This window comes from Caenorhabditis elegans, chromosome V (genome assembly GCF_000002985.6).
Source record: "Caenorhabditis elegans chromosome V".
NCBI classification, from domain to species: domain Eukaryota; kingdom Metazoa; phylum Nematoda; class Chromadorea; order Rhabditida; family Rhabditidae; genus Caenorhabditis; species Caenorhabditis elegans.
In genome coordinates this window covers 16,502,834-16,530,829 of record NC_003283.11, presented here as the reverse complement: position 1 = coordinate 16,530,829, position 27,996 = coordinate 16,502,834, and the positions used below count along the sequence as shown (strand labels likewise).

At 35.9% G+C, this 27,996-nt stretch overlaps 8 protein-coding genes and 2 pseudogenes across 10 annotated transcripts; 7 read left to right on the top strand and 3 right to left on the bottom strand.

Moving 5' to 3' along the window:
• Nucleotides 1–464: 464 nt before the first annotated feature.
• Nucleotides 465–2,734, bottom strand: F36D3.16 (DUF1248 domain-containing protein). The gene is made up of 4 exons (NM_001269780.3): nt 1,703–2,734; nt 1,366–1,654; nt 799–1,279; nt 465–752 (listed from the first exon to the last, which is right to left on the bottom strand). Exons 1-4 carry the CDS (start codon nt 1,856–1,858, stop codon nt 617–619), a joined length of 1,062 nt encoding a protein of 353 aa, NP_001256709.1. The 5' UTR covers nt 1,859–2,734; the 3' UTR covers nt 465–616.
• F36D3.8 (DUF1248 domain-containing protein) lies at nt 2,024–3,672 on the bottom strand. Its single transcript, NM_074783.5, has 3 exons — nt 3,474–3,672; nt 3,134–3,422; nt 2,024–2,728 (listed from the first exon to the last, which is right to left on the bottom strand). Exons 1-3 carry the CDS (start codon nt 3,624–3,626, stop codon nt 2,244–2,246), a joined length of 927 nt encoding a protein of 308 aa, NP_507184.2. The 5' UTR covers nt 3,627–3,672; the 3' UTR covers nt 2,024–2,243.
• Nucleotides 3,673–7,271: 3,599 nt separating this feature from the next.
• On the top strand, nt 7,272–7,824 carry F36D3.15 (annotated as a pseudogene). Its single transcript has 2 exons — nt 7,272–7,324; nt 7,380–7,824. Coding segments are annotated over exons 1-2 (498 nt in total).
• A 663-nt stretch (nt 7,825–8,487) lies between these two features.
• srw-34 (G-protein coupled receptors family 1 profile domain-containing protein) lies at nt 8,488–10,299 on the top strand. Its single transcript, NM_001028712.3, has 4 exons — nt 8,488–8,855; nt 9,158–9,301; nt 9,350–9,799; nt 10,017–10,299. The coding sequence occupies exons 1-4, from the start codon at nt 8,521–8,523 to the stop codon at nt 10,228–10,230; spliced, it is 1,143 nt and encodes a 380-aa protein (NP_001023883.2). The 5' UTR covers nt 8,488–8,520; the 3' UTR covers nt 10,231–10,299.
• A 285-nt stretch (nt 10,300–10,584) lies between these two features.
• F36D3.7 lies at nt 10,585–12,647 on the bottom strand (annotated as a pseudogene). Its single transcript has 6 exons — nt 12,428–12,647; nt 11,909–12,004; nt 11,787–11,865; nt 11,614–11,742; nt 11,435–11,566; nt 10,585–11,001 (listed from the first exon to the last, which is right to left on the bottom strand). Coding segments are annotated over exons 1-6 (1,073 nt in total).
• Nucleotides 12,648–13,110: 463 nt separating this feature from the next.
• Nucleotides 13,111–14,358, top strand: F36D3.4 (Major sperm protein). Its single transcript, NM_074781.8, has 4 exons — nt 13,111–13,283; nt 13,331–13,621; nt 13,676–13,933; nt 14,013–14,358. Exons 1-4 carry the CDS (start codon nt 13,200–13,202, stop codon nt 14,235–14,237), a joined length of 858 nt encoding a protein of 285 aa, NP_507182.1. The 5' UTR covers nt 13,111–13,199; the 3' UTR covers nt 14,238–14,358.
• A 1,231-nt stretch (nt 14,359–15,589) lies between these two features.
• F36D3.5 (BRCT domain-containing protein) lies at nt 15,590–20,468 on the top strand. The gene is made up of 12 exons (NM_074780.4): nt 15,590–15,695; nt 15,741–15,836; nt 16,347–17,976; nt 18,127–18,247; nt 18,292–18,703; nt 18,750–19,126; nt 19,174–19,288; nt 19,334–19,558; nt 19,605–19,705; nt 19,755–20,070; nt 20,121–20,260; nt 20,310–20,468. The coding sequence occupies exons 2-12, from the start codon at nt 15,770–15,772 to the stop codon at nt 20,451–20,453; spliced, it is 3,648 nt and encodes a 1,215-aa protein (NP_507181.3). The 5' UTR covers nt 15,590–15,695; nt 15,741–15,769; the 3' UTR covers nt 20,454–20,468.
• Nucleotides 20,469–22,062: 1,594 nt separating this feature from the next.
• srr-3 (Gustatory receptor) lies at nt 22,063–23,936 on the top strand. Its single transcript, NM_074779.5, has 8 exons — nt 22,063–22,331; nt 22,387–22,533; nt 22,638–22,774; nt 22,835–23,006; nt 23,167–23,245; nt 23,293–23,362; nt 23,414–23,525; nt 23,669–23,936. The coding sequence occupies exons 1-8, from the start codon at nt 22,125–22,127 to the stop codon at nt 23,888–23,890; spliced, it is 1,146 nt and encodes a 381-aa protein (NP_507180.1). The 5' UTR covers nt 22,063–22,124; the 3' UTR covers nt 23,891–23,936.
• A 965-nt stretch (nt 23,937–24,901) lies between these two features.
• On the top strand, nt 24,902–26,886 carry nhr-54 (Nuclear hormone receptor family member nhr-54). The gene is made up of 8 exons (NM_074778.6): nt 24,902–25,037; nt 25,084–25,223; nt 25,339–25,544; nt 25,655–25,873; nt 25,918–26,013; nt 26,143–26,237; nt 26,359–26,650; nt 26,706–26,886. The coding sequence occupies exons 1-8, from the start codon at nt 24,913–24,915 to the stop codon at nt 26,799–26,801; spliced, it is 1,269 nt and encodes a 422-aa protein (NP_507179.3). The 5' UTR covers nt 24,902–24,912; the 3' UTR covers nt 26,802–26,886.
• Nucleotides 26,887–27,565: 679 nt separating this feature from the next.
• Nucleotides 27,566–27,883, top strand: F36D3.14 (uncharacterized protein; the record flags this gene model as incomplete). Its single annotated transcript, NM_001028713.3, has 2 exons — nt 27,566–27,639; nt 27,692–27,883. Exons 1-2 carry the CDS (start codon nt 27,571–27,573, stop codon nt 27,881–27,883), a joined length of 261 nt encoding a protein of 86 aa, NP_001023884.1. The 5' UTR covers nt 27,566–27,570.
• Between the last annotated feature and the right edge of the window lie 113 nt (nt 27,884–27,996).

Sequence of the window (27,996 nt, the reverse complement as noted above, 5' to 3'; positions counted from 1 at the left end):
TCAATTCAATGCTCAAGTCACTGCTCAAGTCAATGCTCAAGTCAATGCTCAAGTCAATGCCCAAGTCAATGGATCAGCCCAATGGATCAATCCAATGGTTCAGCCCAATGGTTCAATTCAATGCTCAAGTCACTGCTCAAGTCAATGCTCAAGTCAATGCTCAAGTCAATGCCCAAGTCAATGGATCAGCCCAATGGATCAATCCAATGGTTCAGCCCAATAGTTCAACCAATGCTTAAGTGTTCTAAATTCATGTTTTTTGTTTGCTTTCCTTTTATTAGGAATGTCTAATCCTCTGCAACAAAGAGGATCAGATTTTTTATTTTTTGTACTTTCATCTTATCAATTCCCTTATCTTTTAATTGAATGTATCCACCCACAACTTTAAGTGCATTCCAATCCATTTCCCGCCCATTTTGATGTATATAAAAGAAAACCTTTTTATAATAAAGGACGACAAACTCTTTCAGTTTGCAAAATTTTTTACCACAACCAAAATTTTTAGCTTTTTTTTTTGCAACTTTTGTTGACTATGAAAAAAAACTTTGGCAGTTCATGAATTAATTATTCTTAGAATCGAGTTCAATTTATTAAGCGTTCTTTCTTTTCAATATTTTCAAACAAGGAACATTTGTGTTTGACTTGGACTGTAGACTTTCGTAAAATCAATATCCTCTGGAACCTCATACTTATACGAAAGATTGTCGATGTGGACACGACTTGGCTTGCACTTCAGGAACGGAGCGATCCATCTGAAAATCAGCTGAATTTGCAAGTCATACGCACTTCATAACTCACCGGAAACAATCTTGACTCTGTTGTGCCGACCGCATCTCAAAATGAGCGATTTCAGTGCCAGAAGTCCTTATATCCTTTAGCATTGACGCAAACATTGCCTGAGCAACACGTGGGCTATCTGCATAAATTGGACTAATGTGGCAGTCTTTTTTGGTTTTATAGACAATCGCTTGACCAATTCCAATTACATTTCCATCCTCATCATACGCAACTTTTCCAAAACCATCCTTGTCATACATGTGAGAAATTATAAACATTTCTCGATGATATGGATGAATTGTTTGATCGTAGTTGATTATATCTCTTTTTGGCACCTTTCTTGCATCCTTTACAGTAATACCACTGAAATCCAGATTTTCAGGAATGATCATGTCTTTGAGGTCGTAGAAGCTCTTGTATGAAACAGCGGCAGCCTTGTGACCTTTGTCCTCGTGCTCTTTGAGGCCGTTGAATATGTGCCAAAATCGTTTCATGAACTTATCTGAAAAGTAGGAAGAAACAGATATTTTGAGGTCAAATGAGAGAATGAAACACTATATTTTCATGTGGCACAACACTAAAACCTACTTGGATGCGATGCCGCGTTGGCAGTCGGATACCGATCCCTCTCCTCCAGCGCCATCGAAGCTTGAAGCTCCATAACTGCCCGATTACGATATTCAGGATCCGTCCATCCCAATCCTAAGAAGAACAATGGCTGCTCTCCTTCTTTCAGAGCATCAAAGTAACAATATTGACCGACTGCAATGACCCTTGTCGTGTCTTTCAGACAAATCATTCTTAGCCGATATTCTGGAAAACTATCCGACCAACGATAAATGTCCTCTCTTTTGAACACGGGTCGCTCGTCGCCGTGCTCAAAATTAAAAAGTAATGCCCAGAAAATTCTTTTAAACAAGCTCACCCATTTCATCAATCCGTCCAAATATTCCTCGCCTGGATTTGTCAGCAAATCCACGTCATTTTTCGTCAGTTCCTTCGGAGAAGGCGGCACCACAGAAGGCGCAAAGAATCGTTTGGAAAATATAGAATATCCATAAAAACCCCGAGAAGCCAACATGATGAGTTTGATGTGGAAAGAATAAGTTGAAGAAACCGGAATGATTTTTTTTTGGAAACAAAACAATTTCGCGAATATTTCGAGGCTGCCACGAAAACGTGAAACAATTTCTTGAAAAACCACGCTAAACTTTAACAGTATTTACATGAATTATTAATGCTAGAATTCGAATCCCAGTTTATTCAGTTCTCTTTCACTTTAAAAATTTCAAACAAGGAACATTTGCACTTGACTTGGACTGTAGACCTTTGCAAAATCAACACCATCTGGGATCTCATACCTGTACGAAAGATTGTCGATGTGGACACGACTTGGCTTGCACTTAAGGAATGGAGCGATCCAGATAAAAATCATTTGAATTTGGAAGTCATTATCTCTTCAAAACTCACCGGAAACAATCTTGACTCTGTTGTGAAGATCGCACCTCATAATGGTCGATTTCAGTGGCAGAAGCTTTAATATCTTTCAGAATTGATGCAAACATAGCCTGAGCAACACGTGGATTATCTGCATAGATTGGACCAAGGTTGCAGTCTTTTTTGGTTTGATAGACAATCGCTTGACCTATTCCAATCACATTTCCATCTTCATCATACGCAACTTTTCCGAACCCATCCTTATCATACATGTGAGAAATTATAAACATTTCACGATGATATGGATGAATAGTTTGATCGTAGTTGATGATATCCTTTTTCGGCACCTTTCTTGCATCCTTTACAGTGATACCACTAAAATCCTGATCTTCAGGAATAATCATGTCCTTGGGGTCGTAGAAACTCTTGTATGCAGCACCGACAGCATTGTGACCTTTGTCCTCATGTTCTTCGAGGCCGTTGAACTTGTGCCAGAATCGCTTCATGAACTTGTCTGAAAAGTAGAAAGAAATATTTATTTTAACCAGCTAACGTAACACTGAACCAGGGAGATAATAATTTTTGACGTTCGTGGTATGAAAAGCCAAAAAAATATTTGAAAAACCGGACGTCAGGTTTGCCAGAACCTACTCCTGAACTCGTGTCTTTTTGTCATATAGCCTCTTTCTAAGCCGTTGTTTCTAGGAAATGTGACGTCTCATAAATTTTGTTTTACACTCTCTTAAGCCTCCGCGACGTCATAGCTTGTGAAACGGAAGCTGCTCCTAGAGCTCAGATAAACTGAACCACGCAGGAGCCTACCAGCCCCTCCTGCGTGGTTCAGCTTATCTGAGGCCAAATAAGAGAAGTACACTATATTTTCACGTGACGCTGCCCTATAATTCAAACTGGTACTTACTTGGATGCGAAGCCGCGTTGGCAGGCGGATACCGATCCCTCTCCTCGATCGCCATCGAAGCTTGAAGCTCCATAACCGCCCTAGTACGATACTCAGGATCCGTCCATCCAAATCCCAGGAAAAACAATGGTTTATCCCCTTCTTTCAGAGCATTGTAGTAACAATACGCACCGACTGCAATGACCCTTGTCGTGTCTTTCAGACAAATCAATTTCAGTCGATACTCTGGAAAACTATCTTGCCAACGATAGATGTCCTCTTTTTTGAACAAGGGTCGCTCGTTGCCGTGCTGAAAATTAAAAAAAAAAACTGTCCAGAAAATTCTTTTAAACAAGCTCACCCATTTCATCAATCCGTCCAAATATTCCTCTCCGGGATTTGTCAGCAAATCCACATCATTTTTTGTCATCTCCTTCGGAGAAGGCTGTGCGGAAGGCGCAAAGAATCGCTTCGAAAGTATCGAGATTCCACGAAGACCACGAGAAGCCAGCATTATTTGTACAGAGAATAATTTGAAAACCACGAGAATGTTTTGAAATATTGATTTGATGTGAATATTTTGAGGGCGGCCCGAAAAACGTGAAACAATTTTTTTTTTGAAAAATCACGTTGAACTTATTTAAATAGTTTCACGGTATTCTGGCTTCCCTCATAAATCGAAATGGCAGAGTTTGCCGAACTAGGCCATTTTGGGTCGAAAAGATTTTGTGTAGATTTACGGCGCGTTGCGTGTCCTGTCGCAGCTCGTTTTTATACGTAAAACTGATGTATTTGTCCGTGTGGAGTACACAACACTTTTCCACGTGTTGTCCGGCAGGCGATTGTAAATGGAGCGCAACAATTCAATGAGGAAGGCCAGAATCCCGTGTACTTTGTGTAACATTTTGAGTTTTTTGGAAACTAAAAAAAAATTTGAAAGAGTTTCAGAAACAATCTCGCAATTTCAGAATTTTAGAGGAATGTCCTAATTTTTCTAAAAGATTAATGTGAATTTTCAGTCATACCTTCTACACCACAATTTATTTGCAAAATTAATAAATTTTTCAAATTTTGAAAATTAATTTCTGGCTTGAAACTAACTTTTTTAGAAATTCCCGTAGCCATTTTGTAGCAAATTTTTATGTTCTTTCAGAATTTCAAGACGACATTTCAAAACATTTAGAATCTGCCAAGTTTAAGCAGAAAAAGTGAGTTTTCAGTCATACCTTCTACACAACAATTTATTTGCAAAATTAATAGATTTTCCAAACCTTGAAAATTAATTTCTGGCTTGAAACTAACTTTTTTAGAAATTCCCGTAGCCATTTTGTAGCAAATTTTATGTTCTTTCAGAATTTCAAGACGACATTTCAAAACATTTAGAATCTGCCAAGTTTAAGCAGAAAAAGTGAATTTTCAGTCATACCTTCTACACAACAATTTATTTGCAAAATTAATAGATTTTCCAAACCTTGAAAATTAATTTCTGGCTTGAAACTAACTATTTAAGAAATTCCCGTAGCCATTTTGTAGCAAATTTTATGTTCTTTCAGAATTTCAAGACGACATTTCAAAACATTTAGAATCTGCCAAGTTTAAGCAGAAAAAGTGAATTTTCAGTCATACCTTCTACACCACAACTTATTTGCAAAACTATTAGATTTTCCAAACTATTTCAAAAAACTGTTCAGCATAGTCAAATGTACCAGAAAATGCCAAACAAAGTATGCTAGCTTGTACGGAAGTTTATTTTTAAAAATTCAGAAGTTAACCAGAAGCTGCTATTTTCAAAAATTAAAATGTATGGAAAAATCATATGAAGTCATTCTTTTTTATTTCAAAAAACTGTCCAGCATAGTCAAATGTACCAGAAAATGCCAAACGAAGTATGCTAGCTTGTACGGAAGTTTATTTTAAAAAATTCGGAAATTAACCAGAAGCTGCTATTTTCAAAAATTAAAATGTATGGAAAAATCATATGAAGTCTTTTTTTTTTATTTCAAAAAACTGTTCAAAATGTTCAAATATACTAGAAAATACCAAACGAAGTATGCTAGCTTGTACGGAAGTTTATTTTCAAAAATTCAAAAGTATGGGAAAATCATATGAAGTCTTTTTTTTTATTTCAAAAAACTGTTCAGCATAGTCAAATGTATATAAGCTACTATTTTCAAAAATTAAAATGTATGGGAAAATCATATGAAGTCATTCTTTTTCATTTTTGAAAATAGCAGCTTGGTATATTTGGTTGTGCTGAACAGTTTTTTTTTTTAAAAAGAATGACTTCATATGATTTTCCCATACTTTTGAATTTTTGAAATTAGCAGCTTCTGGTTAATTTCTGAATTTTTTAAAATAAACTTCCGTACAAGCTAGCACACTTCGTTTGGTTTTTTCTGCTACTGTTGACTATGCTGACTAGTTGTTTGAAATACATAATATGACTTCATATGATTTTCCCATACTTTTGAATTTTTGAAAATAGCAGCTTCTGGTTAATTTCTGAATTTTTTAAAATAAACTTCCGTACAAGCTAGCATACTTCGTTTGGCCTTTTCTGGTATATTTGGTTGTGCTGAACAGTTTTTTTTTAAAAAGAATGACTTCATATGATTTTCCCATACTTTTGAATTTTTGAAATTAGCAGCTTCTGGTTAATTTCTGAATTTTTTAAAATAAACTTCCGTACAAGCTAGCATACTTCGTTTGGTATTTTCTGCTACTTTTGACTATGCTGAACAGTTTTTTGAAATAAAAAAAATGACTTCATATGATTTTCCCATACTTTTGAATTTTTGAAAATAGCAGCTTCTGGTTAATTTCTGAATTTTTTAAAATAAACTTCCGTACAAGCTAGCATACTTCGTTTGGCGTTTTCTGGTACTTTTGACTATGCTGAACAGTTTTTTGAAATAAAAAAAATGACTTCATATGATTTTCCCATACTTTTGAATTTTTGAAAATAGCAGCTTCTGGTTAATTTCTGAATTTTTTAAAATAAACTTCCGTACAAGCTAGCATACTTCGTTTGGTATTTTCTGCTACTTTTGACTATGCTGAACAGTTTTTTGAAATAAAAAAAATGACTTCATATGATTTTCCCATACTTTTGAATTTTTGAAAATAGCAGCTTCTGGTTAATTTCTGAATTTTTTAAAATAAACTTCCGTACAAGCTAGCATACTTCGTTTGGCCTTTTCTGGTATATTTGGTTGTGCTGAACAGTTTTTTTTTAAAAAGAATGACTTCATATGATTTTCCCATACTTTTGAATTTTTGAAAATAGCAGCTTCTGGTTAATTTCTGAATTTTTTAAAATAAACTTCCGTACAAGCTAGCATACTTTGTTTGGTATTTTCTGCTACTTTTGACTATGCTGAAAAGTTTTTTGAAATAAAAAAAATGACTTCATATGATTTTCCCATACTTTTGAATTTTTGAAAATAGCAGCTTCTGGTTAATTTCTGAATTTTTTAAAATAAACTTCCGTACAAGCTAGCATACTTCGTTTGGTATTTTCTGCTACTTTTGACTATGCTGAACAGTTTTTTGAAATAAAAAAAATGACTTCATATGATTTTCCCATACTTTTGAAATTTTGAAAATAGCAGCTTCTGGTTAATTTCTGAATTTTTTAAAATAAACTTCCGTACAAGCTAGCATACTTCGTTTGGCCTTTTCTGGTATATTTGGTTGTGCTGAACAGTTTTTTTTTAAAAAGAATGACTTCATATGATTTTCCCATACTTTTGAATTTTTGAAAATAGCAGCTTCTGGTTAATTTCTGAATTTTTTAAAATAAACTTCCGTACAAGCTAGCATACTTTGTTTGGTATTTTCTGCTACTTTTGACTATGCTGAAAAGTTTTTTGAAATAAAAAAAATGACTTCATATGATTTTCCCATACTTTTGAATTTTTGAAAATAGCAGCTTCTGGTTAATTTCTGAATTTTTTAAAATAAACTTCCGTACAAGCTAGCATACTTCGTTTGGTATTTTCTGCTACTTTTGACTATGCTGAACAGTTTTTTGAAATAAAAAAAATGACTTCATATGATTTTCCCATACTTTTGAATTTTTGAAATTAGCAGCTTCTGGTTAATTTCTGAATTTTTTAAAATAAACTTCCGTACAAGCTAGCACACTTCGTTTGGTAGCGTTGTTATGGCAGTTTTCCGAACTTTGGTAATCAAATATCCACTTAGTCAAAGGTGGTTTTTTTCAAAACTTTTTATCGTTCTGAAATAAATTTTGATTGAATTTCAGATTACACCAAATATCAACCACCAAATGCAAGTATCTCCCAATTTTTTCGATTCTCTCTGTAATCATCCTTCTCTCAACTCCCAAGTGTTTTCAATACTCTATTGAATACTACGGAACTTGGGTTCCACATTTATTATGTGCTAACTTACCGGAAAACTTCACACAGTCTCTGTATTTCTTGGTTCAAACGGACATTTTTATTAAAGAAGAAATGTTTGAAATGTTGACTTTCCTTGACGGATTTCTGTTTTTTTCTTATTCCATCTATTATTCTACCTATAGCTGTTAATTATCAATATAAAAAAGCTTCTGGAAGTTTTCATAAAGATCGAACCGCCAAATTAGTCACGTTTATGACAGTTTCTTTTATGATCGCAATGATTCCATATGGTGGAATACTCATTATCTCCTTTATAGAGTCACAATCTGCTGGAATCAGGTACACCCAAGCTTAACCTTTCTAATAAAAAATTGCTCAGTGCCAGCTCCTTGACTTACTCTTACACGGCCTTTACAAAGGAAAACCACGGGTAGCAGAGATCCGCGGCACATTTAAAAATTCCAGTTTTCTCATAATTGTGCCAATTTTTTTCTGAAAATTTCTATAGAAATATAGATATGTACTTTTTTAAAACAACTTTAATTTAAAAAAAAGTTTTGAGAAAAATTTTTTTAAAATAATTTCCCCACTGGCGACATGACTCGCGCAGAAAGGGTTCGGTCGGAAAACAAAAACATATATTATCAGATCAATTAGTAAAAGTGAATTCGGAACAAATTAGTTTCACAGAAGTGAAAAAAGTAAAAATTCCGAGTAATTTCTTTTGTTGGTTTTCTCATTTTATGTACTAAAGACAAAAATTAAAACCAAGAATTTTTCATGTTTACTCGGTTTTCTATGAAAAATCTGGAATAAACGCCAACGCAAAAATATTTATTTTTCTTCCATGTAATACTGTATGTTTCTGCTAGTTTCTTTGTCGTGAGAATTTCAATTATAAAAACCAAAGTGATTCATTTAGTTTTCACACACAAGTTCTTCAAAAACCCCCTGCAATTTCCAAAAACTTTGTCTGTGTGCCAAAATGTGTCTGGTTTGAAATTTTTCGAATCAGTAAGCCACACAATTCTTCAAAAAAAAATGAACGAATCTCTGGACTATGATGCTGATGCATATTTTATGATTTTATTCCCCGACTTCAGTCTGGATTCGAAAGATTTTTGGATTGCAGTGGCAACTGTCGCCTTAAAAACAAGTGAATATGTTAAATATGCCAACTTTTTCGTTGCAGCCATCGCATTAATTCCTAATTTTTTTCATTTAATCGTGCTGACGAGAAAGTCGATGAGAACCATGCCAATTCACATATTTATCTTTGGAATTGGACTTTGCGATTTTACACGTATTGCTTTGTTTCTCGTTATGAACATCCCACAATTGTGGACTACTTATCAAAATTTGGAGAATCCGGACTGGTGAGGAGGGTGGTATCCGGCAAACGGCAACTCAGTAATTTGCCAAAATTGAAAACTGCCAGCAAATCGGCGAATCGGCACATTGCCGGAATTAAGAACTTCCAGACAATTGGCGAACCGGCAAATTGCCGATTTGCCGGAAATATTGGAGAATTTTTAACAGAGCATGAAAAATGGAAAATTTTTTGGAAACCTGCGAACCTTGCATTTTTCAATCAATCAAATTTGTTAAAACCTAATTGAGAAATTCAAAAAATTCTGGTGTTCTCCTGGGCACGTAAGTATTATGCTATAAATTTCAGCATTCCTCCGCTTTCGTATTTCGAAATGGCCCGCAACGAGTTCTACACAATTGCCGTTAGTGTATGTGAGCAGTCGTCAATTTGGCTCGGAGTTGTTATGGCAGTATTTCGAACTTTGCTGATCAAATATCCACTCAGTCACAGGCAGCCCACAGGTTTATTTTTTTTTGTTTTCAAGTTCAGTAATTCCAGATTACATCGAATGTCCACACTAAAATACAAGCTTTTACCCATTATTTCAATTTTGCTTATAATCATTTCTCTCTGGATACCTAAATATCTACGGTACCGAATAAGAATATTCGGAATTTGGTTTCCACCGCCTATATGTGATAAATTCCCAAAAAACTATTCACAACCTCTATATTTCATGGAAGAAACGAAAATATTTGATGGGGAAATTACGTTTCAAAATTTGACTTTTCTCGAAGGAATTGTATTCTTCCTTATTCCATCTATTATACTTCCTATAGCTACGATATCGTTGATTATTGACCTGAAAAAACCTTCTAGGAGCCAGGAAAATAGGGATCGGAGCAGTAAATTAGTTACATTTATGACTATTTCTTTTATGATCGCAATGGTTCCATATTCTGGTTTATACATTATTAACTTTGTACAATCTAAGTCGAATGGCATTAGGTAAGAGCATGTGCACAACAGTGCCCCGAGCAAAGGACACCCAGTAAACTTGATGCAAAGAGACATCGCCATTTGCTCACTATGAAACTTCCAAAGTCGTTATAAAATAATTCCGAAGTGCAAAACAACACGCCTAAGCCTAATCCTAAGCCTAGGCCTAAGCCTAAGCCCAAGCCTCAGCCTAAGCCTAAGCCTCTTTTATCCTCTTTCTTTTTAGATTTATTTTACGATGTATTGAAGTGATATTCTCATTTCTAATAACTATCAATAACTCCCTGCATTGTGTACTGTGCTATTTGATGTCAACCAAATACAGAGAGGCCGTCAAATCCATGTTTAACAAGACGAATACTGTCGATATTCAAATGTCGGATCAGAGAATGACCAGTGTGAGAAATCCAAGGTCTACTTTTTCGGTGAAGATTGAGTAATGCCTGCCTACTAATAAGGAAAACGTACCTAGTATTTTGTATGCAACAACCAATAAAATAATTTGCAGTCTTTTATTAAAAGAGACAATACACTTTTAAAAAGAATTTTAAAAAAAGTCTGCACAACAGTGAACGCATTAATTGTTCCTGGGACCGTCGCTGTTGACGTGGCACCATTTCCAAGGGGATGGAGAATTTTATCTGAAAAAAATTGAAGAAATTCAATATTTTTTAGGATGCGCAAAAATTATGACAAAGAATTTATTTTTCATAAAAATTGTTTAATCTGAACAGTGCAATTTTTCCCTGCTTTCTAGGAAGTTCTAGTGGTGCACAAATATTTCGAAAGTTATTTCACCCAAAGTTTGAAGTGTTGCAGCTAATTTTTTGTAGAAACAACATTATTTTTCTGTTAATAAAACTCGGTCACACAGGATTTTCATTGGCAAACTAACTTTTAATTGCCACCCGATACGGTTTGATAATAAGCATACTGGGAAATGGATCAATTGCAGGAAACAAAGATACAGTCAGCGTCAGTGCCTGTCCATTGAACTTCTGAGCCTTTCCAAAAAATATAACCACCACTGCCAAGCCAGTTGGAAAGCATAAAAGGACTATTGGAATTGCAGTTTGGATAATCAATGAGTAGAATAATTGAGATTGAAGTGCCTTACAGGGCATCGATTGATTCTTTGACAGGCTACTCCATTTCTTCACATCCATGTAGAGTTTCAGAGCGAAACATAATATGACTGAGCATGAGGCAAACTGAAAAATTCAGATAAAAATGTAGGAATGTTTGTCGTTTATAAGGATATTGAGTTGGGGTACTGTAGGATTATTGTAGTATTGGGAAAGTTACGTTTTGAGCTTCTGATGGTAGGTTGGGGTCATTGGAGGTGATAGATTCGGGGTGTTGTAGTTGTTGTACTGTAGGGGTACTGTAGGGTTACTGTATGGTTTCTGTGGGGAGTTACTGTAGGGGTTACTGTAGGGTTACTGTAGGATTACTGTTGTTTTGTGAAAGTTACGTTTTGAGCTTCTGAAGTGGTGGTGGGTTGGAATAAGTGGAGTTGATAGAGTTGTAGAATTAGGATTACTGTAGTTTTACGAATACTGAGTTTTTTTTGAACTGATACTCAATTTTTTCGCGAAAAAATCGACTTAAACTTTTGTAGTAAAACACCCGTTTTTAACTCACCACTAGAGCTGCAATGACAAAAATCCCGAAATATGCAACCAATTGAGAATCTTCGGTTCGGAATTGGGAAGTGACTTATAGAGACTGAAGCCATAGTAGGCCAAAATTGGATGAACTTCTATGCCAGATAAACTAAAAAAAAATAATCTGACGAGTCTATATTAAATAACCTTGACTACCTCACGATTACGTCCATTTCTTTAGTCTGACCCAGGAAAAACTCAATAGTTAGTGCAAAAAGAAAGCCTCCAACCAAAGGGAAAAACAGCCAGACCCAGAGGATTTTTCCGGTTACATATTTTTTACGTCTGGAATTTAAGTTTTCATTCAAGGTAATAAAACAATTAGTTACCCGGTGACTGTTAAGTAACGAAAAGTCAAGTCTCCACTGAAATTGAACAATGTTGTCCCATAAGAGCCGCTCCAGCACACTGAATAAACTAAAAAGGTTCGTATTAAAAAAATTGAACTAACTTAGAAATATACTGGCAACCGATATAGGCAGAAGACTTTTATCCTCATCAGTTTGAATTATCCAAATTGATCCCAGAGTTTTTACTTCCTGAAAATCTTAAAAATTTAATTTTCCCGCCAAAATTTTTTCTCAGAAAATTTGAATATCCCGCCAAAAAATTTTCTCGAGAAATTTGAATTTCCCGCAAAAATTCATTTCAGTTTCTCAAAAACACTTTATATAGACTTCCGGCTCGTATTCCCATTGGTGAAACAATTTGCTCCAAGAGCTTCAGCCACAAATTTCTTTACTTCCGGCTTGAAACTGTGTGTGGCGTAAACCTTGTAAGGTTTTCCAAGCCAAGATATGGGCGGGGTCAAACTTTTGGGAGTTTTTTTTTTAATTTTAATATTTAATTTAAATTCTTTAAATAAATAGTATTGTGAAATATATGTGAGTTGGGAAATTTACACAACTCAAGAAAAATCGAAAATAGTCCCCGCTCACATCTTGGTTTTATTCGAGATTTTCCATATAACTATAAAACAAATTTTTTCGTGCCGCTTTTATCAAAATTTCAATAAGAGAAAAACCAATTTCGAAAAGCGACGTAAAAACCATAAGATACTTATAAGAGCCCATTGTTTTTGGAGATTTTGTCACAATTAGCCATATTAGTAGCGAATTTGTAAAAAAGGAAACGTAGGAAAGAGATTCCTGAAATAATTTTAGAAAAGTAGACCAGTCAAGCATTAGCATAGTCGGTTGAAGAGAGATGATATGAATAATAAAACATGATAACGACGAATCCTGGGGGAATTATATTTTTTTGGAACATATGTTATGTCAGAATCAGAAGTCTATTCTACTGATGTTTTTTTTATGAACAGTTACTAAAAAATGAGATCTAATAAGCTTCTATTCAGACACGGGAAAAACATATAAAACATATATTTTATTACAGCATTAGCAAAGAAGTTACCTCAAACTTCCGGTTACCATAACACTAATAAAAGTTTTGATTCAGTTTTCGCTTAAAATTACAACTTTAAATTTAAATTTTAAATTCCTACTACATTTTTTTTGGAAATTGAACAATTTTTATTTCCGTGAACTAAAAAACATTTTTGAAGAAAACTTTAAAACAAAATAATTGAAATTTTAAAACGTGTCAAATTGTGAAATGTGGAACTGATCTTATCTGTGCCCCTCTCAATTACAGTTTCACAAAATCAGTATTCAAAACTTGTCCATAAATTGGAATTTTTCGACGGATAAAGAAGTACCAGCTGGAATCAAAAGATCTTAACGATGATCTCACTGGCTTCCTTGATTGCCACCGCCTCGGCTACTAGCACCATGATTGCCTTGTGCTCCAGCAAGGATCGACAAGCGGTATGTGTTACAAGTAGCTTCAGGTTAAGATTCATCATGATTTTCAGGACCGTAAAAAGTCTAAGAAGGGATCAGCATCCAAGTCATCACGTGCTTCTTCCAAGTCTCGTAGATCCTCGAAATCCAACAAGGGACCTGGAATGTTCGGAAAGTCTGGAAAGTCTGGGAAGCCAAGCCATGGAAAGTCATCAAAATCCAAGAAGTCTTCCAAATCAGAAAAGAAGAAGCTGAGACGTGAGAGCAAGGACAAGTCGTCAAAATCGAAGAGATCCAAGAGATCCTCAAAATCTAAAAAGTGTGACAAGTCCTCCAAGAAGTGCGATTTGAACAAGGCTAAGGTAATTTTTCCCACAGTTTCTAAAACTAGAAAAAAAACCTTTTATTAATTCTAGAACCTCTGCCCACCGATCAACTCGACAGATGTTTCCGACGTGTCCATCAAATCGAATTCCGGTGAGAAATCCGAGAAGTCGAAAGCTCTGAAGTTGGTTCCCAATCAGCCAAAGTACACATTCCCGGAAGGACAGGGTGCTGCTTCAGTGAAGTCGTCGACTCTTCGAGCTTCGCCCAACAAGCTTCCATTCGCAGCGACGGGAGGTGTTCAGACAGTCAGCATTGCCAACAACACCAAGTCGAGAAAGGCATTCAAGGTAAGCAGAGGGAATTTGGTTTAGACTTAGGCTTAGAGTTAGGCTTTGGCTCAGGCTCATTAAAAATATAACTTTCCAGGTCAAAACTTCCGACAACCTTCTCTACCGCGTCAACCCAGTGTTCGGATTCGTTGAGCCCGGTGACAAGCTTTCGATCGATGTGCTCCGTCATAATGGAGTCGAGAAGACTGATCACTTGATTGTCCTCACATCCAATGCTTCTACTGAGCAGAATTGTGCCAAGGGAGTCTTTGAGAGTGATCCACCACGCGAGCTCACCGTCATTCCATTGGTTGCCAACTAGACTATGCCCAGCCCTCCATCATCAGCCTGTCTAAAGAAAAAGTGTCTCGAAAATGAATTTTTTTTTGATTGTGTGTGAAAATATGATGAATTTTGATTTGAATAAAGATTTTGATGGAGGTGATCTGTGTTTTTATATCTTGTTTGTTTAATGAAAAAAATCTTCAAAGATACTATAGTGTTCTGGTCATCGAACATCAAAAATTGTAAACAATTCCAGAGATCAACAACTTGCTACTTTTTGAAAGTCCCTCTATGACAGATTTTCTTACTGAAAAATTTATTAGATGTGAACACGGGGGAGCCAAGACGGGTTAAATGGGCTCTTTTTTTTATTTTTGGCAAAATGCCATTTTTTGGACTTTTGTTTTATCACAACTTTTTTCCTTTTGCACTTATAAACTCAAACTTTTTTCAAAAAATCCGTCTCTCTGAGTAGTATCTTGCACATAAGTTTCAAATAAAACAGAGCAAAACCCGAATTTTAATTCAATTAAAACATGGTTTTTTGGGGGTAAAAAGAGCAAAAAATTTTTTTTCAAACTGGGGAAAGCCGCCCTGGGCTCAATTTTGCTCCAAAATTAGTGCCGTTTTCTGCTCCACAAAAGGGCAAAATATTTCTAGTAGGATTTCAAATATTAGAGCATGAAGTCACACGGCTCTGTAGTTATTAATGAAAACAAAAGGGGACATTTTTTCGCGAGCCAAAAAAGTGTCAAAAAACGCGAAAAAGGGGCGGAGTCTGCACACTCGGCATTTATTAGAGGCGGCTTGGCAGAATCCAAATCTATGAAAACTTTTCCAAAATTCTAAAATTTTTATTTTTGTTTTTTTGTGGGGCCTGTATGAATTGTTGAAATTGGAATTCGACACAAAAACCCCTCTAGCGCGTCTGAAAATTGATATCTAGGTAAAAAAAAACGTACCGATAATATTTTTAAACAACCAAGAATCCAAATCCGGGAAACTTTTTATAAAACTCTTTGATTAAAAAAAAATCGATTTCCAAGTTGCTAAGCAATTTCGAAGTTGATAGTAATTTTTTCGATATGTCATCTTTTCGGTTGGTCATCTTAATTTTTTAAAGAGATGCAAATTTTGTAGTTTGAGATATTACAGTTTTCTCTGCAAAATGCTTGAAATAAATGGAATTTCGCTCCAATTTTATTTGAAAGGTGTTCCACTTGAATTGCTTGCCCAAGTATTTTTTTTCTGAAAACTTGAGTTTGATTCTCGCGTTCAAACTTTTCAAAAAGATTTGCCAAATTTATAAAAATATCCAAACGTGTTTTCTTCTGAAAAACTTTTACAAAAAATAAAATAAATTTGCACGTTTTCCTTATTTCCGTGACTTTTCATTTGATCGTCTTATCTCGTCATTGAAATCTTCCATCCCTGTCATTGCCGATGTGGACAACTTCCCAATCTACTGCTTTTCAAAAAAAGTGATAATCTTTCGGTGAGTTTACATTTCAGATGTTCAGTTTTAAACGAAACATTTCAGAGAAAAGTTCAAAATTGGTGTTAACAACAATGCAAATAACTAATTTTTATTTCATTATCGTTATTCAACTAGGATGTATGAAAATCGGTCAATCAGGTGAGTCAATGGAGTGATGGTATTCAATTTAACAAATTCCGCGACCGACGTTTCACAGGCCTACACGCTGGCGCATTGTGACAGGGGTGTGCAGCTGGCTGATGATCCTTTTGCTAATGAGATTTTCAAGCGTTGCCAGCGTGGTTAAAGACTTCCGGCGTGATTTTTGAAGGATGCCTGCAGGAAGGCCATGCCGGCAGCTTTAAAACACACAGGCAGCGATTGAAAATCACGCAAGCGTCGTCAGCAAACCACCCAGCAACGCGCCATCACCAAACAGATGCTCATGCGTGTTTTGTAGGCGTTTCGTGCTTGGTTCAATTATCTGAGGCGCCGTCGGTTGTGAGTACAGTTAAAAGGTTTACCAGAAAAGATGCGCCGGTGACGTTGCTGAAATCTGAAATGTTCTTTCTGCGAGGCCTGGGAAAGCTACTCGCATATCCAAAAACATTTGAAAAATGAAACTAATAAGCTTGACCAAACTATTCTTGTTACCTTCAACATTTCCAGCTTCATCCGATCTCCAAGCAATCAGTGAACAGTTTCGGATTCTATCGCGTGTCACCAATGCAATTTCCCTTCAAGCTGGAGCAATTAGGAAGGAAATCAAAGCTCGTGATCTTCTATCAGAACTTCTTCATATGCCCAGCGATCAGTTGAACACGGTTATGAACGTAAATGTGGAGGCGGCAAGTTTGGAGTTAAAAAGGATGCACCAAGAATACACGAAGTTGATTCAATTATCTAAAAATGATACACAAGCCTTGTCGGATGATGATGTTAAGGCTATGATGGCCACTTTGAGCTTCATATTGTTTTTCTCACAGCAATCGTCTAGCTTGTCAGCATTATCCAGTATCTCAACAAAAAAGTTGTTGAGTGAAGCCGGAACTCTTAGTAGTTACAAAATGTTTGCCACTAAATGCGCAAAGTTATCCTTGTTGGAAGATTTCATTGCTCTTTTTGACGACGACACAGGAGTGACCCCGGATTCTGCAACGGTTGCTGAAATTATCAATAATTTTTATATGGAGGAACAGTTGATGAACACATGCATTGATAGCTTGAGAAGTTTGGGTTCCAAAATAGAAAAATTGTCCAATTGGAAGGATTTAGCAGTCTACCGACAATTGCTAAATGGGAAGAACAATATAATTTGGTTTGAAACACACCGAGAATCCCTGTCATCGATGAATAGTACACTTTTGCAAGTTCTATCTACTTTTCAAACAGCAAAACCGCTTTGGAATAGCCCAAGCTCTCTCGGTCAGAAAATGGTTTTTGAAGCAATGGCTCAACTCAATAAATCAATCGTGGAAGCAAAATCTCATAATATTTCGCCAGTCAAGCAAAATTTGTTGTTCACTGCTGGCTTCAAAAACTCTGGAGATTTTTCGAAGATTGCTGGTGATTTGAATAGTAATTGGTTCAAGAAGCATGTTGCGAAGGGTTCAAGTACAAATTCACTGAGTAATGCTCTTGAAATATTTCAAACAATTTCGGGAAAAATGGTTGCTTTGGATTCGTCGTGGAAAGAATTAATGCATGTAACCAAAGGATTTCAAAACTTACCCGTTGTAGAAAGAGTTAACAATGCTGCAGATGTCGCGACAATCGGATTGAATTTCTCGAAACTGGAGAGAATCATTCAGGACTCGAGAATACATATCAACAACTGCATGAAAGAGACGCTGTTAGCAAGATCAAAGCTAAAATCATTTGATGCAAGCATTGTAGAGTATGAAAAGTATATGTTCCCAGCAGAGAATATTATGAACAGACTTGCAAACATCAAGGACATTATTGCAGAGCTGACCGTCGCCTTGAATTTTATGGTTTATCCGAATACACAGGCACGAGACCTGTTCAAAGATGACTGTCACACACTTTATTGGACTCTTAGCAAGCTTGACGTCAACACATCCAATGCGATAACAGTGAAAAATATGCTGATTAGGGATTTCAAAAAGCTCACTCATCATTCATACAGCTTCATTGACACGATGAAAAGCATTGCAAAAATCTCATCGGAGCTCAAAATTGTTGAAAAAACTTCTGCTGGTATTTATGACAGCGATGGACCGAATCTGGGTGACCTTGTATCGGAACTCGAACTGGTGAAAACTTCACAATGTTTCAGGTTAGTTTGCACGAAAACGAAAAATGCACAAAAAGTGAAAAACAGACAAGTTGTTAATTGTAAAACATACAAAATAAACATGTACAGTTACGTGTCGGTTGGTCATCCTTTGAAGGTCTAGTATATTCTTGCTTAAACTTAATTTTTCAGCCATCATTCTGAGACCATACAAGAACTGATGTTGATAGTTCACAAGCTTTACAGTACACGATACCCTCCTGATCACGCAACTTCATCAACAATGCATGAGTACCTGGATCGCCTTGAAAAGGTTTTCCAATTTTAAATAATTATTTTTAAACTTGATTTTTTCAGGTGCAAAATAATCTAGCTCTTGTGGAAAAGGAAATCAAATCGAGCTCTTCTCAGATAAATGCTACTAACAATCCAGTTCTTTTGTTGAAAACTCCTCAAGCTCTGATTAAAAACATTGGCACGAGCACCCGCGTACTGGAAGATCTTGAGAATGTACGACAGCACCGTCAGTTTCTTTTTTCGGTTCGAAACTTCACTGCTGATGTGAAGAAAGTGATTGTTGGAGAGAATTTGATAGAATGGTTTGATCCGGAAGAGAAATTGATAGAGTTGCTGGAAGAAGCTGATCAATTGAACGAGTTTGCTGGGAAATTGAGAAACGGAAGTTTAACGGAGATGTCACGCGTGTTTGACGAAGCGGCAAAAATAAAAGGAATCAATGGGGACTCACAATCATTGAACACTTTGTCAAGTAAGGACTATCAAATTTAAATTTTATGTTTAAAAAACTTTTACAGTTAAACTTCAAAAATCAGTTGGCATAGATCAGCTGGCTGCCTCGAAAGTATTCCAGAAGATTCGAGAGTTCAACTTGGATTTCGCAAAACATGAAGCCGCTTTGAAGAGTGCAAGTGTCACAGTTAATTCATTGGTTGCATATTACGATGAAATATTTGGAAATTCTAAATCCAAAATCCTAACAATTGAGAAACACATCGATAACTCATTTCCTTGGATCTATATTTTCTTGATTTGCATTGGATCGATGATTTTAATTGGATTGCTTTGTGTTGTTGCATATGGATTCACAAAAAACGGAAGAGCCAAGTACATGAATCTATACTTATACTATTTCGGAAAGCCGCTGGATTATGAAAGAAGATGGAGATATTCGGTATATTGAACTGGTGAAACTTTCACTTCATACTAAACTTGTTACAGTTGTTCCTTGACAATCAGGGTGGAAAGAACACTCTGTTGGATGCAGTTCGGGAGATTAACAAGACACATGTTGTGAAAGCTGTCAAGATGGGAGCCTACATAAATGCATTTAACAGTAAGATTAAGGAAAAGCTAAATTTTTAAAATTTTTGTTTTTCAGAGTTTGGAAACACAGCTTTGCATGTTGCCACGAAATCAGCTTTACCTGAAATTGTTAAGATTCTAATCGAGCATGGAGCAGATCTAACATTGCTCAACACATTGAACAAAACACCAGAACAGATGATTCCTCTCGCTTCTCCAGACCATTCAAAGGATATGGTTGAAAAGCTCGAGAAGATCCGAATGTTGTACAAAAAGGCGAATGGGAAAAAATACAGAATGAGTAAGTTTAGAATAATCAGAGATAAATTTACGAAGATTGTATTTAGGTGTTCCGCAAAAGTTTCCAGCAACTTCATTTCATATTTGGATGGACGAAAGAACTGACAACAAAATCACCAACGATTTTATGGAGAAGTTTCAGGCTATTGTAAGTGTTCTTTGCATTTCGTGTCTCTTGCAAATAATACTATTTTCAGACATCCGATGAAGCAGCCCCGAACACAACCCATGTTATTGTGAAGACGGATGAGAATGGCGTTCTGGAAACTGATGATCTTGACCTACTGTTCTGGGTGTTTAATGGAGCAATTATAGTGAAGGAACAATGGATGATAGATTGTCTGAACGAGGAGAAGCTTATTGAGCAAGATTCAAAGTATTTGGTCGATAGTGTCAAATACAAGGGATCCACTTTCAAGACTGTTCTTCAGTGGAGTGAAGCTATGGCAAAAGGAGCTATTCCATATCTGTACGGGGTATATGCAGCAATTGTCATGACGGAATGCAAGAATTGTAAGTTATTTCAATTAAATCCTGTTAATGTCCAATTTATAATTTTTCAGTGGTAACATTGAATACCCTTGTCGCAGCCCATGGTGGATTTATGATGAAAACCTTCCCAGGAAAGGATGCCTTCAACGTTGGCTCACGTCCATATAATCATGCAAATCTTGGACCACTGTTTTTGATTCACGATGGAACGGTTTGTAATTAGACCTGATTTCATTTGAAAAAAAAAACATTTATTCCAGATCAACTTGAAAGCCTATACTGCTGATCCAGACAAGATGTACACGCTGTTTACTGAAGAAGAGTTTATCAAATTCATGCTCCAAAGAAATATTATCAAAGATACTCGTGAAACACCGATTACTGTTTTGAAAGCTGATAAATAAATACTTTTCTTGGAATTTTTTAAAAGGTATGTGATCTTTGAGTCTTTGAGAGTGACGCGCGAGCTCACCGCCATTCCATTGGTTGCCAACTAGACTGTGCCCAGCCCTTTTTTGATTGTGTGTGAATATATGATGAATTTTGATTTGAATAAAGATTTTGATGGAGGTGATCTGTGTTTTCTTTCTAAAATTTAATTTAAAGATCTTTAAAGATCCTTAGTTTTCCTGTTTGCATTGTGTTACCAAACGTCAGAAAATGTAAACAATTGAAAGTTTACTTCAAAATGTTAACAAACATCCGCTAGAGCACGGCCTCTCTTCATTTCAAAAAATAAATAAATCGACGTGATGAACTGTCTCTGCGTCTCTCATGGGCGAAAGAGTGAGCTTTTTGAGCCGAATTTGTACTGAAAACGGTAAAATAGGCCGGAAACGGCTGATAGTGAACAAAATCTAATAAAAATTTACTAACTGCCTGATCAAACACATAGAAATTATATGAAAAAAGGGCAAAATTGTAAATCACCTATGAATACGCCCACATGTGAAAGTTCAAAATTAGTGATTTACCAGACAAAACTGATTAAAGCCGGCGATTCGCTGATAAATCTTTAAATTTTTTATTAATATATTGTCAATTAAGACTAAGTGTATCTATTTTTATGAAAGTTTACTTCAAAATGTTAACAAACATCCGCTAGAGATCAAAAATTTGCTCTTTTTCCTGAATCACTCTATGACTGATTCTCTGATTGAAGTTTAATGTGAAAATGTCTCTGAATAAGGCTTTTTGTGAGCGCGGGTTATACCCACCCGTTTCTTGCCCGGAAAGCGCCTCCAATAAAATATGAAAAAGAGGAAATAAACTGACTGCGAGAAATCAAAAAAAAAAAACATGGCGATAAATTAAAAAGGTGACAAAAACATCGATTTTTTTAAGTTTAAGAATATTCTATACAAAGTCCTTAAACTTAAAAATGTCTGGAAACTATTAAATAACTATAATAGTTTCCAGAACAAATATTAAATTTATTAATAGTAGGACTTGATTTTTCGAAAGTATATATATTTTTGTGAGAATGTTTTTGGGGAATGAATAACGGTTTTTTTAAAAATATTTTAAAGAGGTTTATCGATTTTTTGATGAGTTTTTAGGTTTTCTACTAATTGTTCATACTTTAGAAACAACTATTTTTTGGAACCATCGATTTTTGGAAAACTTTTTTTAAAAATAAATTATCTTTCAAAGGAAATTGTGGATCTGGAAAAATTGGAAAAATTGGAAAAATTATCTGGAAAATTTATGGATTATAAACGGAAAATCCATATTATTTGGAAAAAATGAGCTTATTTAACGCCAAATATCAATAAATTTTCCAAAATATCTCTTTAACATTGTAGATCAAAATGTTCTTGTACTTCCTAGACTTATGATTAATTTTCTGATCGACTTCTGTTCGTTTGCTCTGACTCACCGAAGAGCACCGAAACACTAACGAAATAGCGCGTTAAACACATGGAGAGCGGCAGAGAAAACACACAAACGAATTGAGCAACTCTGGCCATTTCTCTGACTTTGTGCAAAATATGAGGAGAACCAAAATGTTCGAGTTGAAATTGGTTTATAATGTCGGAAATTTCGGAAAACTTTGTAAATTCGAATAGAAAAAGATGGTCGTCTACCCAGCTGAAGTGATGGAAGTGTCAACTGCTTCAGCCCCGAATATTTTTGGAGTTTATCCATATCTTCTGAAGTTTTCACCTTTTAATTGCGAAAAGTCAAATCCTTTGAGATTTGTTTTTATGATTTTTTCATTCATCACATTCTTGGCGATGGTTTTTCGAGCAGGATATATGCTTTTTTATCTCGATGTGAAGGTTAGTTTTTGTTTTAAAAGTATCTGTTGACGTCTGCTAAGTCCTAGATTTTCAGGCTCTCACATTAGGATTTGCCGAGCAAAACCTATACGGTTTCATTTCGATGGAATCATTCTGTCTTGTCATTGCTCTTTTTAAAATAACAAAAGTTGGGCGACTGAGAAAAGTGGAACAAAAACTCGCAGAAATGCGTGAGATGAGGGTGAGATTTTGAAGTTCTGCAATAGAGTCACGATTCAACTTTTCAATTGTGATGCTTTTAAATACCGCTTACATACAAAGCTTCAACAATCGATTTATTTCCAGATAACCTCCTTCCACGAATCTCACGACAAGTATTGGAAACTGTGGATTGAACTTTTCATCTTCAATAGTTTTAACCTCGTGCTTTTCATTGGAACGGCCATCTACTTACTTTGCAATAGAGTTATTATTGTTGGAACGTAAGTTCAAGAAGACTACTAGACGTTCACCTCAACCATTCCAATCTGAAATTTTTTCAGTAAAACCAAAAGCTCCTGGTACTATTATTTCGATGCTCCGGTTATGATTCTTTGTGCATATGCAAACTTCCTTCATCTCCCAATTCATGAACTTATTCATACTGCATTTGCAAGAGAATTCCGAGTTTTCAATGATGAACTAGAGAACGCTTCGAAGAATAAAGAATTGCTTGTGAGTGAAATTTCAGGACTGTAACTCCAGCCAAAACATAAGCCTAAGCCTTAACCTAAACCTAAACCTAAACCTAAACCTAAACCTAAACCTACGCCTAAGCCTAACCTATGTCAAAAACTTAACTGAAGGTACTGTTTTGTATGATTCTTGTTTTCAGAACCCTCAAACTTTCCAAAGATTTGCCGATCGTCAAATTAAAATGTTCGAATGCATAAATCCATTGACCGAACGAATGAGTAAGATTTATTCACAGAAGTCTTAATTAAACATTAAAACTTTTCAGATCGACTTATGGCCTTTGCACCACTTTTCATACTTACTGCTCTAACAAACGTGCTGTACCTTGTGACAAAGTACGTATTTATTTGAAAAAAATTTAGCTTTTTTTCACTGAGGTATTACAGCTTGAGATCTGCAACTCATACATTATACTTCATTTGCATGGTCGGAATGCTGATATCATGTATTATAATATCAAAGATTCTTCTCTATCCTCCAGCTTTAGTTCAGGAAGCTGTAAGTCATACTTTCTCTGGAATCCAATAGTAGACAAAATTCAAGCCAATTTTGTACAACAAAAAATAATCAGCTCTAGAGAAAATGCCCAAAATTAAAATGTTCTACCATAACGGCCTGAAGCACAAGTTGCTCATTTTCAGATGCTCCACACGTCTACTGTTCTTATGAACGACCAATTCATTCACCATTCCAAGGATCCTCAAATCTACAGTATCTACCGTACCATGGTTGATCGATCGATGCACAATCGATCTGTGAATGTCGTAATACGAATATTCGATGTGAATCGGAAGAACATCGAAAGAGCCTATTTTATTATATCAAACATTGTGCTCGTCATGGTTGTTTTTTCAGCGTTTTGATTTGCTGAAACAGTGTCTGTAAATAAATGTTTGAAATTTCGCTTAACTTCTCTCAATATGATCTATGATTCCATGTTTTCTCACCGATGTTCACATTGCTTGTCTGGTCTCCAACCGTTGCTCACTCTCTAACTCTAATATTTGATTAGTCTTTCGCTACTCTCTTCAACCGACTATTTCTCACAGACTCTATTCAGTCACTACGCAACCTCTGTGAAATGTTTGAATGTCTGTCTCATATTTTTTTTGAAGCCATAGGATTTTTTTCATCAAGTTTTTTGTTCAATTTCAGATTAAATTTACGAATTCTGTTTAAAAAAAAATGTTCCACACTTTTTCAAAGTCGAAACTGTTAAACTTTAACTAATTTAACATGCTCCAAAAATGACGTCACAACTGGAAAATGTGCGTGACGTCATTGTTCCGGAAAATGTGATCAAACGCAGACATCGCTCAATGTCCGCTGCACATTTTGCCAACACGACGTCACGCAAAAAACTTTCGAACAGCCGGTATCCTAACCCAATCAAAACTTTGAATCGCTTGAGCGAAAGCAGAGACGAGTAGAGATGAGAGACGCAGATAGTATAAGGTTCACAGGTTATTCATCGCGAACCTAGATAGATGTCGGCTGCTTGCTCACTATAAAATATAATTGTTCCAAGCACAAAAATTTAGAACAGTGATCCTCAATAGTTTTAGTTGACACAAAAATCTGCAAAGCAGGAGTGCGCGGCAATCGGCAATTGCCGGTTTTCAAAGTTTCCGGCAATTGCCAAAATTGCCAAAATTGCCGAAATCACCGATTGTCATATTTTCGACAATTTTCAAACCTAATTATATTTCCGAAATTGAAAAATTTCAACTTGTTTTTTAGTATTCGGTAAGTGATTTTCAAACAGAAAAAATTTCGGCAATTTCCGCGCACCCTTGCTGCAAAGCCTGTTAATTTGTTTGCCCTTGTCGTTTTCTTTCCGTAAAATTAAATATTTCCAATATAGGTATATATTTCAAGTTTCAGAATGGAAATCCCCAGTACTTCCTCAGAAATGACATATTTCTCAGTCAAATGCGCGATTTGCTATAAAGCCGGTCACGGGCAACATTTTGGGGTCGAAACCTGTCGAGCGTGTGCCGCATTCTTTCGGTAATTCCTGTAAAAACTTGCTCAAAAAAGAATATATATGTTCCAGGCGTACAGTAGTCTTAAACCGAAAATACAAATGTACCAGAAAAAGCGGGAAATGTAAAATTGGAAGTGACGAGACGAAGGATGTGATGTGCAAATTTTGCCGGTTCAAAAAGTGCATCGATTTGGGAATGACCACGGAAAGTAAGTTGTGCAACAAAGAGGCGGCACGTTGAAGACTCCGCCCGAAAAATTGAGGTGATCTGATAAACCCCGCCATTACTCTTTTTTTTGCTGCCAAATAAGAAAATTATTCCAGATGTACGAACAGATCAAGTGATTAACTTGAATGTAGAACCTTCAACATCCCAATCGCTGGTCCGTTTGGAGATGACGTCATTACAGCCGGAAACTGATGACAGTAACCGTGTACAGTACCAAATTATCCACCCAAGAACTCGAGGACCCGCCATACTGATTGACGTTAATGCGATCATAAAGAGGAGCAAGACTATTTTGGAAACTGTAAGATTTTGTTATGTAAAAACTATCGCAGCGGCCGACGTTTCGCGTGTTTGAAATTTGTTCTACCCTGCAGTCAGGCTCTTGGCCGTTTGAACTAAAACTATTTCCAGCATTTCTTCCCCGATGATGACGTCATTGTTGAGCTGAATCCATTGGAGAAAATGACGTTTTGTTTACGGAAGCTTCGATCCAAACAATCTTGGAATCCAAATTTCTTTACAAAAATCAACTTTCTGGATTTATTCGAATTTTGGGAGAGTCAAATGGAAGACACTGCTACGTGGCTGATGTATTCTGGCGAATTTCGGAAATTACCGAATCATGAAAAGGTAGAATACATTTTGACATTACGAAAAGAGCAACGAATTTTCAGATAGCAATTTTCAAAATAGTATGGGCGGTTTGGAGAAGGTTGGAGAGGTATACAATGACAGCACAAGTGTTTGGGCAAAAATGTTATGACGAGCAGGTGGGTCGGGTGATAGAGCGGGCGGTAGGTGGGGAAGGCGATAAGTAGGCAAGTCAAAGGATGGTAGGCAATAGGCAGCACCAGACGGGTTGACGGGCGGGCAATTTTTATAAAATTCCAGTCTTCTAGATTCTTCTACATTCCCATCAGGATGCTGCTCGATTTACCGATTACGACGTTGATTACTCGTACATAACTGATCAAGGATTTGAGAAAATAAATGGGTAAGTTTACAGTAGGCACGCTTGCCTACCTGCCTTTTGAAAAATGGTTTGAAATGAGTAACTGTTTGCTCTTATGCCTATTTTTAGTGCCTACCTACCACTAAAAAAAATCAAATTTCAGACTTTTCGGCGGTAAAATGATTCAATACTTTGATATCATCGTGAAACCATACCTGGAACTCGAGCTCTCTGACACAGAAATAGCATATATTCTTTGCCAAATTGTTTGGAATTATGCTGGACGACGCCTTCAGGGACAGACCCAGGCGGCCGGAGAACGATTTTTAGAAGTAATTTCCAATAATTTGCACAAATATTATGAAGACAAGTCTGGAAATCGGAAAAGAGCTGAAGACAAGCAAAATTATGTGGCGAGGTTGGCGAAAATGATGCAAATTGTGAATCAGATGTTGGTAAGGATTTTAGATTTTAAGAAAATCTAAACTTACTTCCCAAATTTATTTTCAGAATGCCCAACTAAAAATGGAAAACACAATGGATGTGGCAATGCTTTTCAACACGTTCAACATTGTGTTCACCGAACCCGAGTTCTTCAGAGTTTAATTTATGCACGAGTAGTCAGCGTGCCACATTTTTCTGTTAACAATTTGTTTTTTAATCTGACGTCATAAATTTTTGTGTAGTGGCTTGTCTTCAGCTCTTTTCCGATTTCCAGACTTGTTTTTATAATATTTGTGCAAGTTATTCCAGCATAGTTCCACACAATTTGGCATAGAATATATATACATATATATATATATATATATATATATATATATATATATATATAACTTCTGTGTCAGAGAGCTGTTTCAGGCTCTTTGGAGCAATTCCAGGGCAACTGCCAATTCCGAAACTTCCATCAGTATGAGCCTCGCATCATTTCTGTTTTTTTTTGTTCCGAATATGAAGTTCCAGGTAGGTAGTAGCCTTTTTTTGGTGGTAGGTAGGCATTTAAAATAGGCATGTCTGCCTATCACCTGATATTTTAGATTAGCTGGAATGTCTTCCATTGTTTTGGGTTTTTTATTTCGAAAATTCGAAAATTTCAAAAAAATAAATAGGACACGTATTCACTACAGTAATCATTCAAAGGTTTGCTGTAGTTTTCGATACGAGATATTTTGCGCAATACGCATTCTCAGAATGTTGTGACTCCGCAATAGAAAAAAATTATGTACTGTGACGTCTGACATGTAAAAAACAAGCAACAAAAATACAATAGGAATGCTCGAAAATCCTGAATAACATGTTTTTATTAAATACCTCTTTTGTAAATTGCTAAAATAAAATGATCTCTGTAACAGGGGAATATTCACAATTCAGTCATAACATGAATTACATCATATTCCTCCTCGTCCTCATCGGCTGGGCTCCAAATTTTGGACTTTCACAGGCACAGGTATGCAATTTTTTCATTCAAATCAGATATAAAAATCTATGAAATATTTCAGGAAAACGGACCGCCCATTGATATTCTTAAATTAACAGATAAAAGTTCCAACATTGCAGCTATCGTGGGAGTACCCAGAATTATTGATCTTGCTGTAGGATTCCCATCGGTGCTCTTTGGAGAAATTTCAGGTTTTCCAGTAATAGGAGCAATTCCAGGGCAACTGCCAATTCCGAAACTTCCATCAGTATGAGCCTCGCATCATTTCCGTTTTTTTTTGTTTCGAATATAAAAATGAAATTGGGTTTCCGGCGACTTTTCAAAACAAGGAAATTTTATTTCGAATTTTTCGAAATAACTATTCTT

What these genes read in the sequence shown, in the direction of transcription:
- F36D3.5 (NM_074780.4), top strand. Translation starts at nt 15,770, where the DNA reads ATGCAAATAACTAATTTTTATTTCATTATCGTTATTCAACTAGGATGT. An exon ending in TGGGAAAAAATACAGAATGA is followed by an intron (nt 19,559 to 19,604) that starts GTAAGTTTAGAA and finishes GATTGTATTTAG; the next exon opens with GTGTTCCGCAAAAGTTTCCA. An exon ending in TTTTGATTCACGATGGAACG is followed by an intron (nt 20,261 to 20,309) that starts GTTTGTAATTAG and finishes CATTTATTCCAG; the next exon opens with ATCAACTTGAAAGCCTATAC.
- srr-3 (NM_074779.5), top strand. Translation starts at nt 22,125, where the DNA reads ATGGTCGTCTACCCAGCTGAAGTGATGGAAGTGTCAACTGCTTCAGCC. An exon ending in CAGAAATGCGTGAGATGAGG is followed by an intron (nt 22,534 to 22,637) that starts GTGAGATTTTGA and finishes ATTTATTTCCAG; the next exon opens with ATAACCTCCTTCCACGAATC. An exon ending in GTGCTGTACCTTGTGACAAA is followed by an intron (nt 23,363 to 23,413) that starts GTACGTATTTAT and finishes GAGGTATTACAG; the next exon opens with CTTGAGATCTGCAACTCATA.
- F36D3.16 (NM_001269780.3), bottom strand. Translation starts at nt 1,858, where the DNA reads ATGTTGGCTTCTCGGGGTTTTTATGGATATTCTATATTTTCCAAACGA. An exon ending in CAACGCGGCATCGCATCCAA is followed by an intron (nt 1,280 to 1,365) that starts GTAGGTTTTAGT and finishes CCTACTTTTCAG; the next exon opens with ATAAGTTCATGAAACGATTT. An exon ending in CAGAGTCAAGATTGTTTCCG is followed by an intron (nt 753 to 798) that starts GTGAGTTATGAA and finishes GCTGATTTTCAG; the next exon opens with ATGGATCGCTCCGTTCCTGA.
- F36D3.4 (NM_074781.8), top strand. Translation starts at nt 13,200, where the DNA reads ATGATCTCACTGGCTTCCTTGATTGCCACCGCCTCGGCTACTAGCACC. An exon ending in CCAGCAAGGATCGACAAGCG is followed by an intron (nt 13,284 to 13,330) that starts GTATGTGTTACA and finishes CATGATTTTCAG; the next exon opens with GACCGTAAAAAGTCTAAGAA. An exon ending in GCGATTTGAACAAGGCTAAG is followed by an intron (nt 13,622 to 13,675) that starts GTAATTTTTCCC and finishes TATTAATTCTAG; the next exon opens with AACCTCTGCCCACCGATCAA.
- F36D3.8 (NM_074783.5), bottom strand. Translation starts at nt 3,626, where the DNA reads ATGCTGGCTTCTCGTGGTCTTCGTGGAATCTCGATACTTTCGAAGCGA. An exon ending in TGGACGGATTGATGAAATGG is followed by an intron (nt 3,423 to 3,473) that starts GTGAGCTTGTTT and finishes TTTAATTTTCAG; the next exon opens with CACGGCAACGAGCGACCCTT. An exon ending in CAACGCGGCTTCGCATCCAA is followed by an intron (nt 2,729 to 3,133) that starts GTAAGTACCAGT and finishes TCTACTTTTCAG; the next exon opens with ACAAGTTCATGAAGCGATTC.
- srw-34 (NM_001028712.3), top strand. Translation starts at nt 8,521, where the DNA reads ATGAACGAATCTCTGGACTATGATGCTGATGCATATTTTATGATTTTA. An exon ending in AATTTGGAGAATCCGGACTG is followed by an intron (nt 8,856 to 9,157) that starts GTGAGGAGGGTG and finishes TATAAATTTCAG; the next exon opens with CATTCCTCCGCTTTCGTATT. An exon ending in AAATATCCACTCAGTCACAG is followed by an intron (nt 9,302 to 9,349) that starts GCAGCCCACAGG and finishes CAGTAATTCCAG; the next exon opens with ATTACATCGAATGTCCACAC.
- nhr-54 (NM_074778.6), top strand. Translation starts at nt 24,913, where the DNA reads ATGGAAATCCCCAGTACTTCCTCAGAAATGACATATTTCTCAGTCAAA. An exon ending in GCAAGACTATTTTGGAAACT is followed by an intron (nt 25,545 to 25,654) that starts GTAAGATTTTGT and finishes AACTATTTCCAG; the next exon opens with CATTTCTTCCCCGATGATGA. An exon ending in AATTACCGAATCATGAAAAG is followed by an intron (nt 25,874 to 25,917) that starts GTAGAATACATT and finishes ACGAATTTTCAG; the next exon opens with ATAGCAATTTTCAAAATAGT.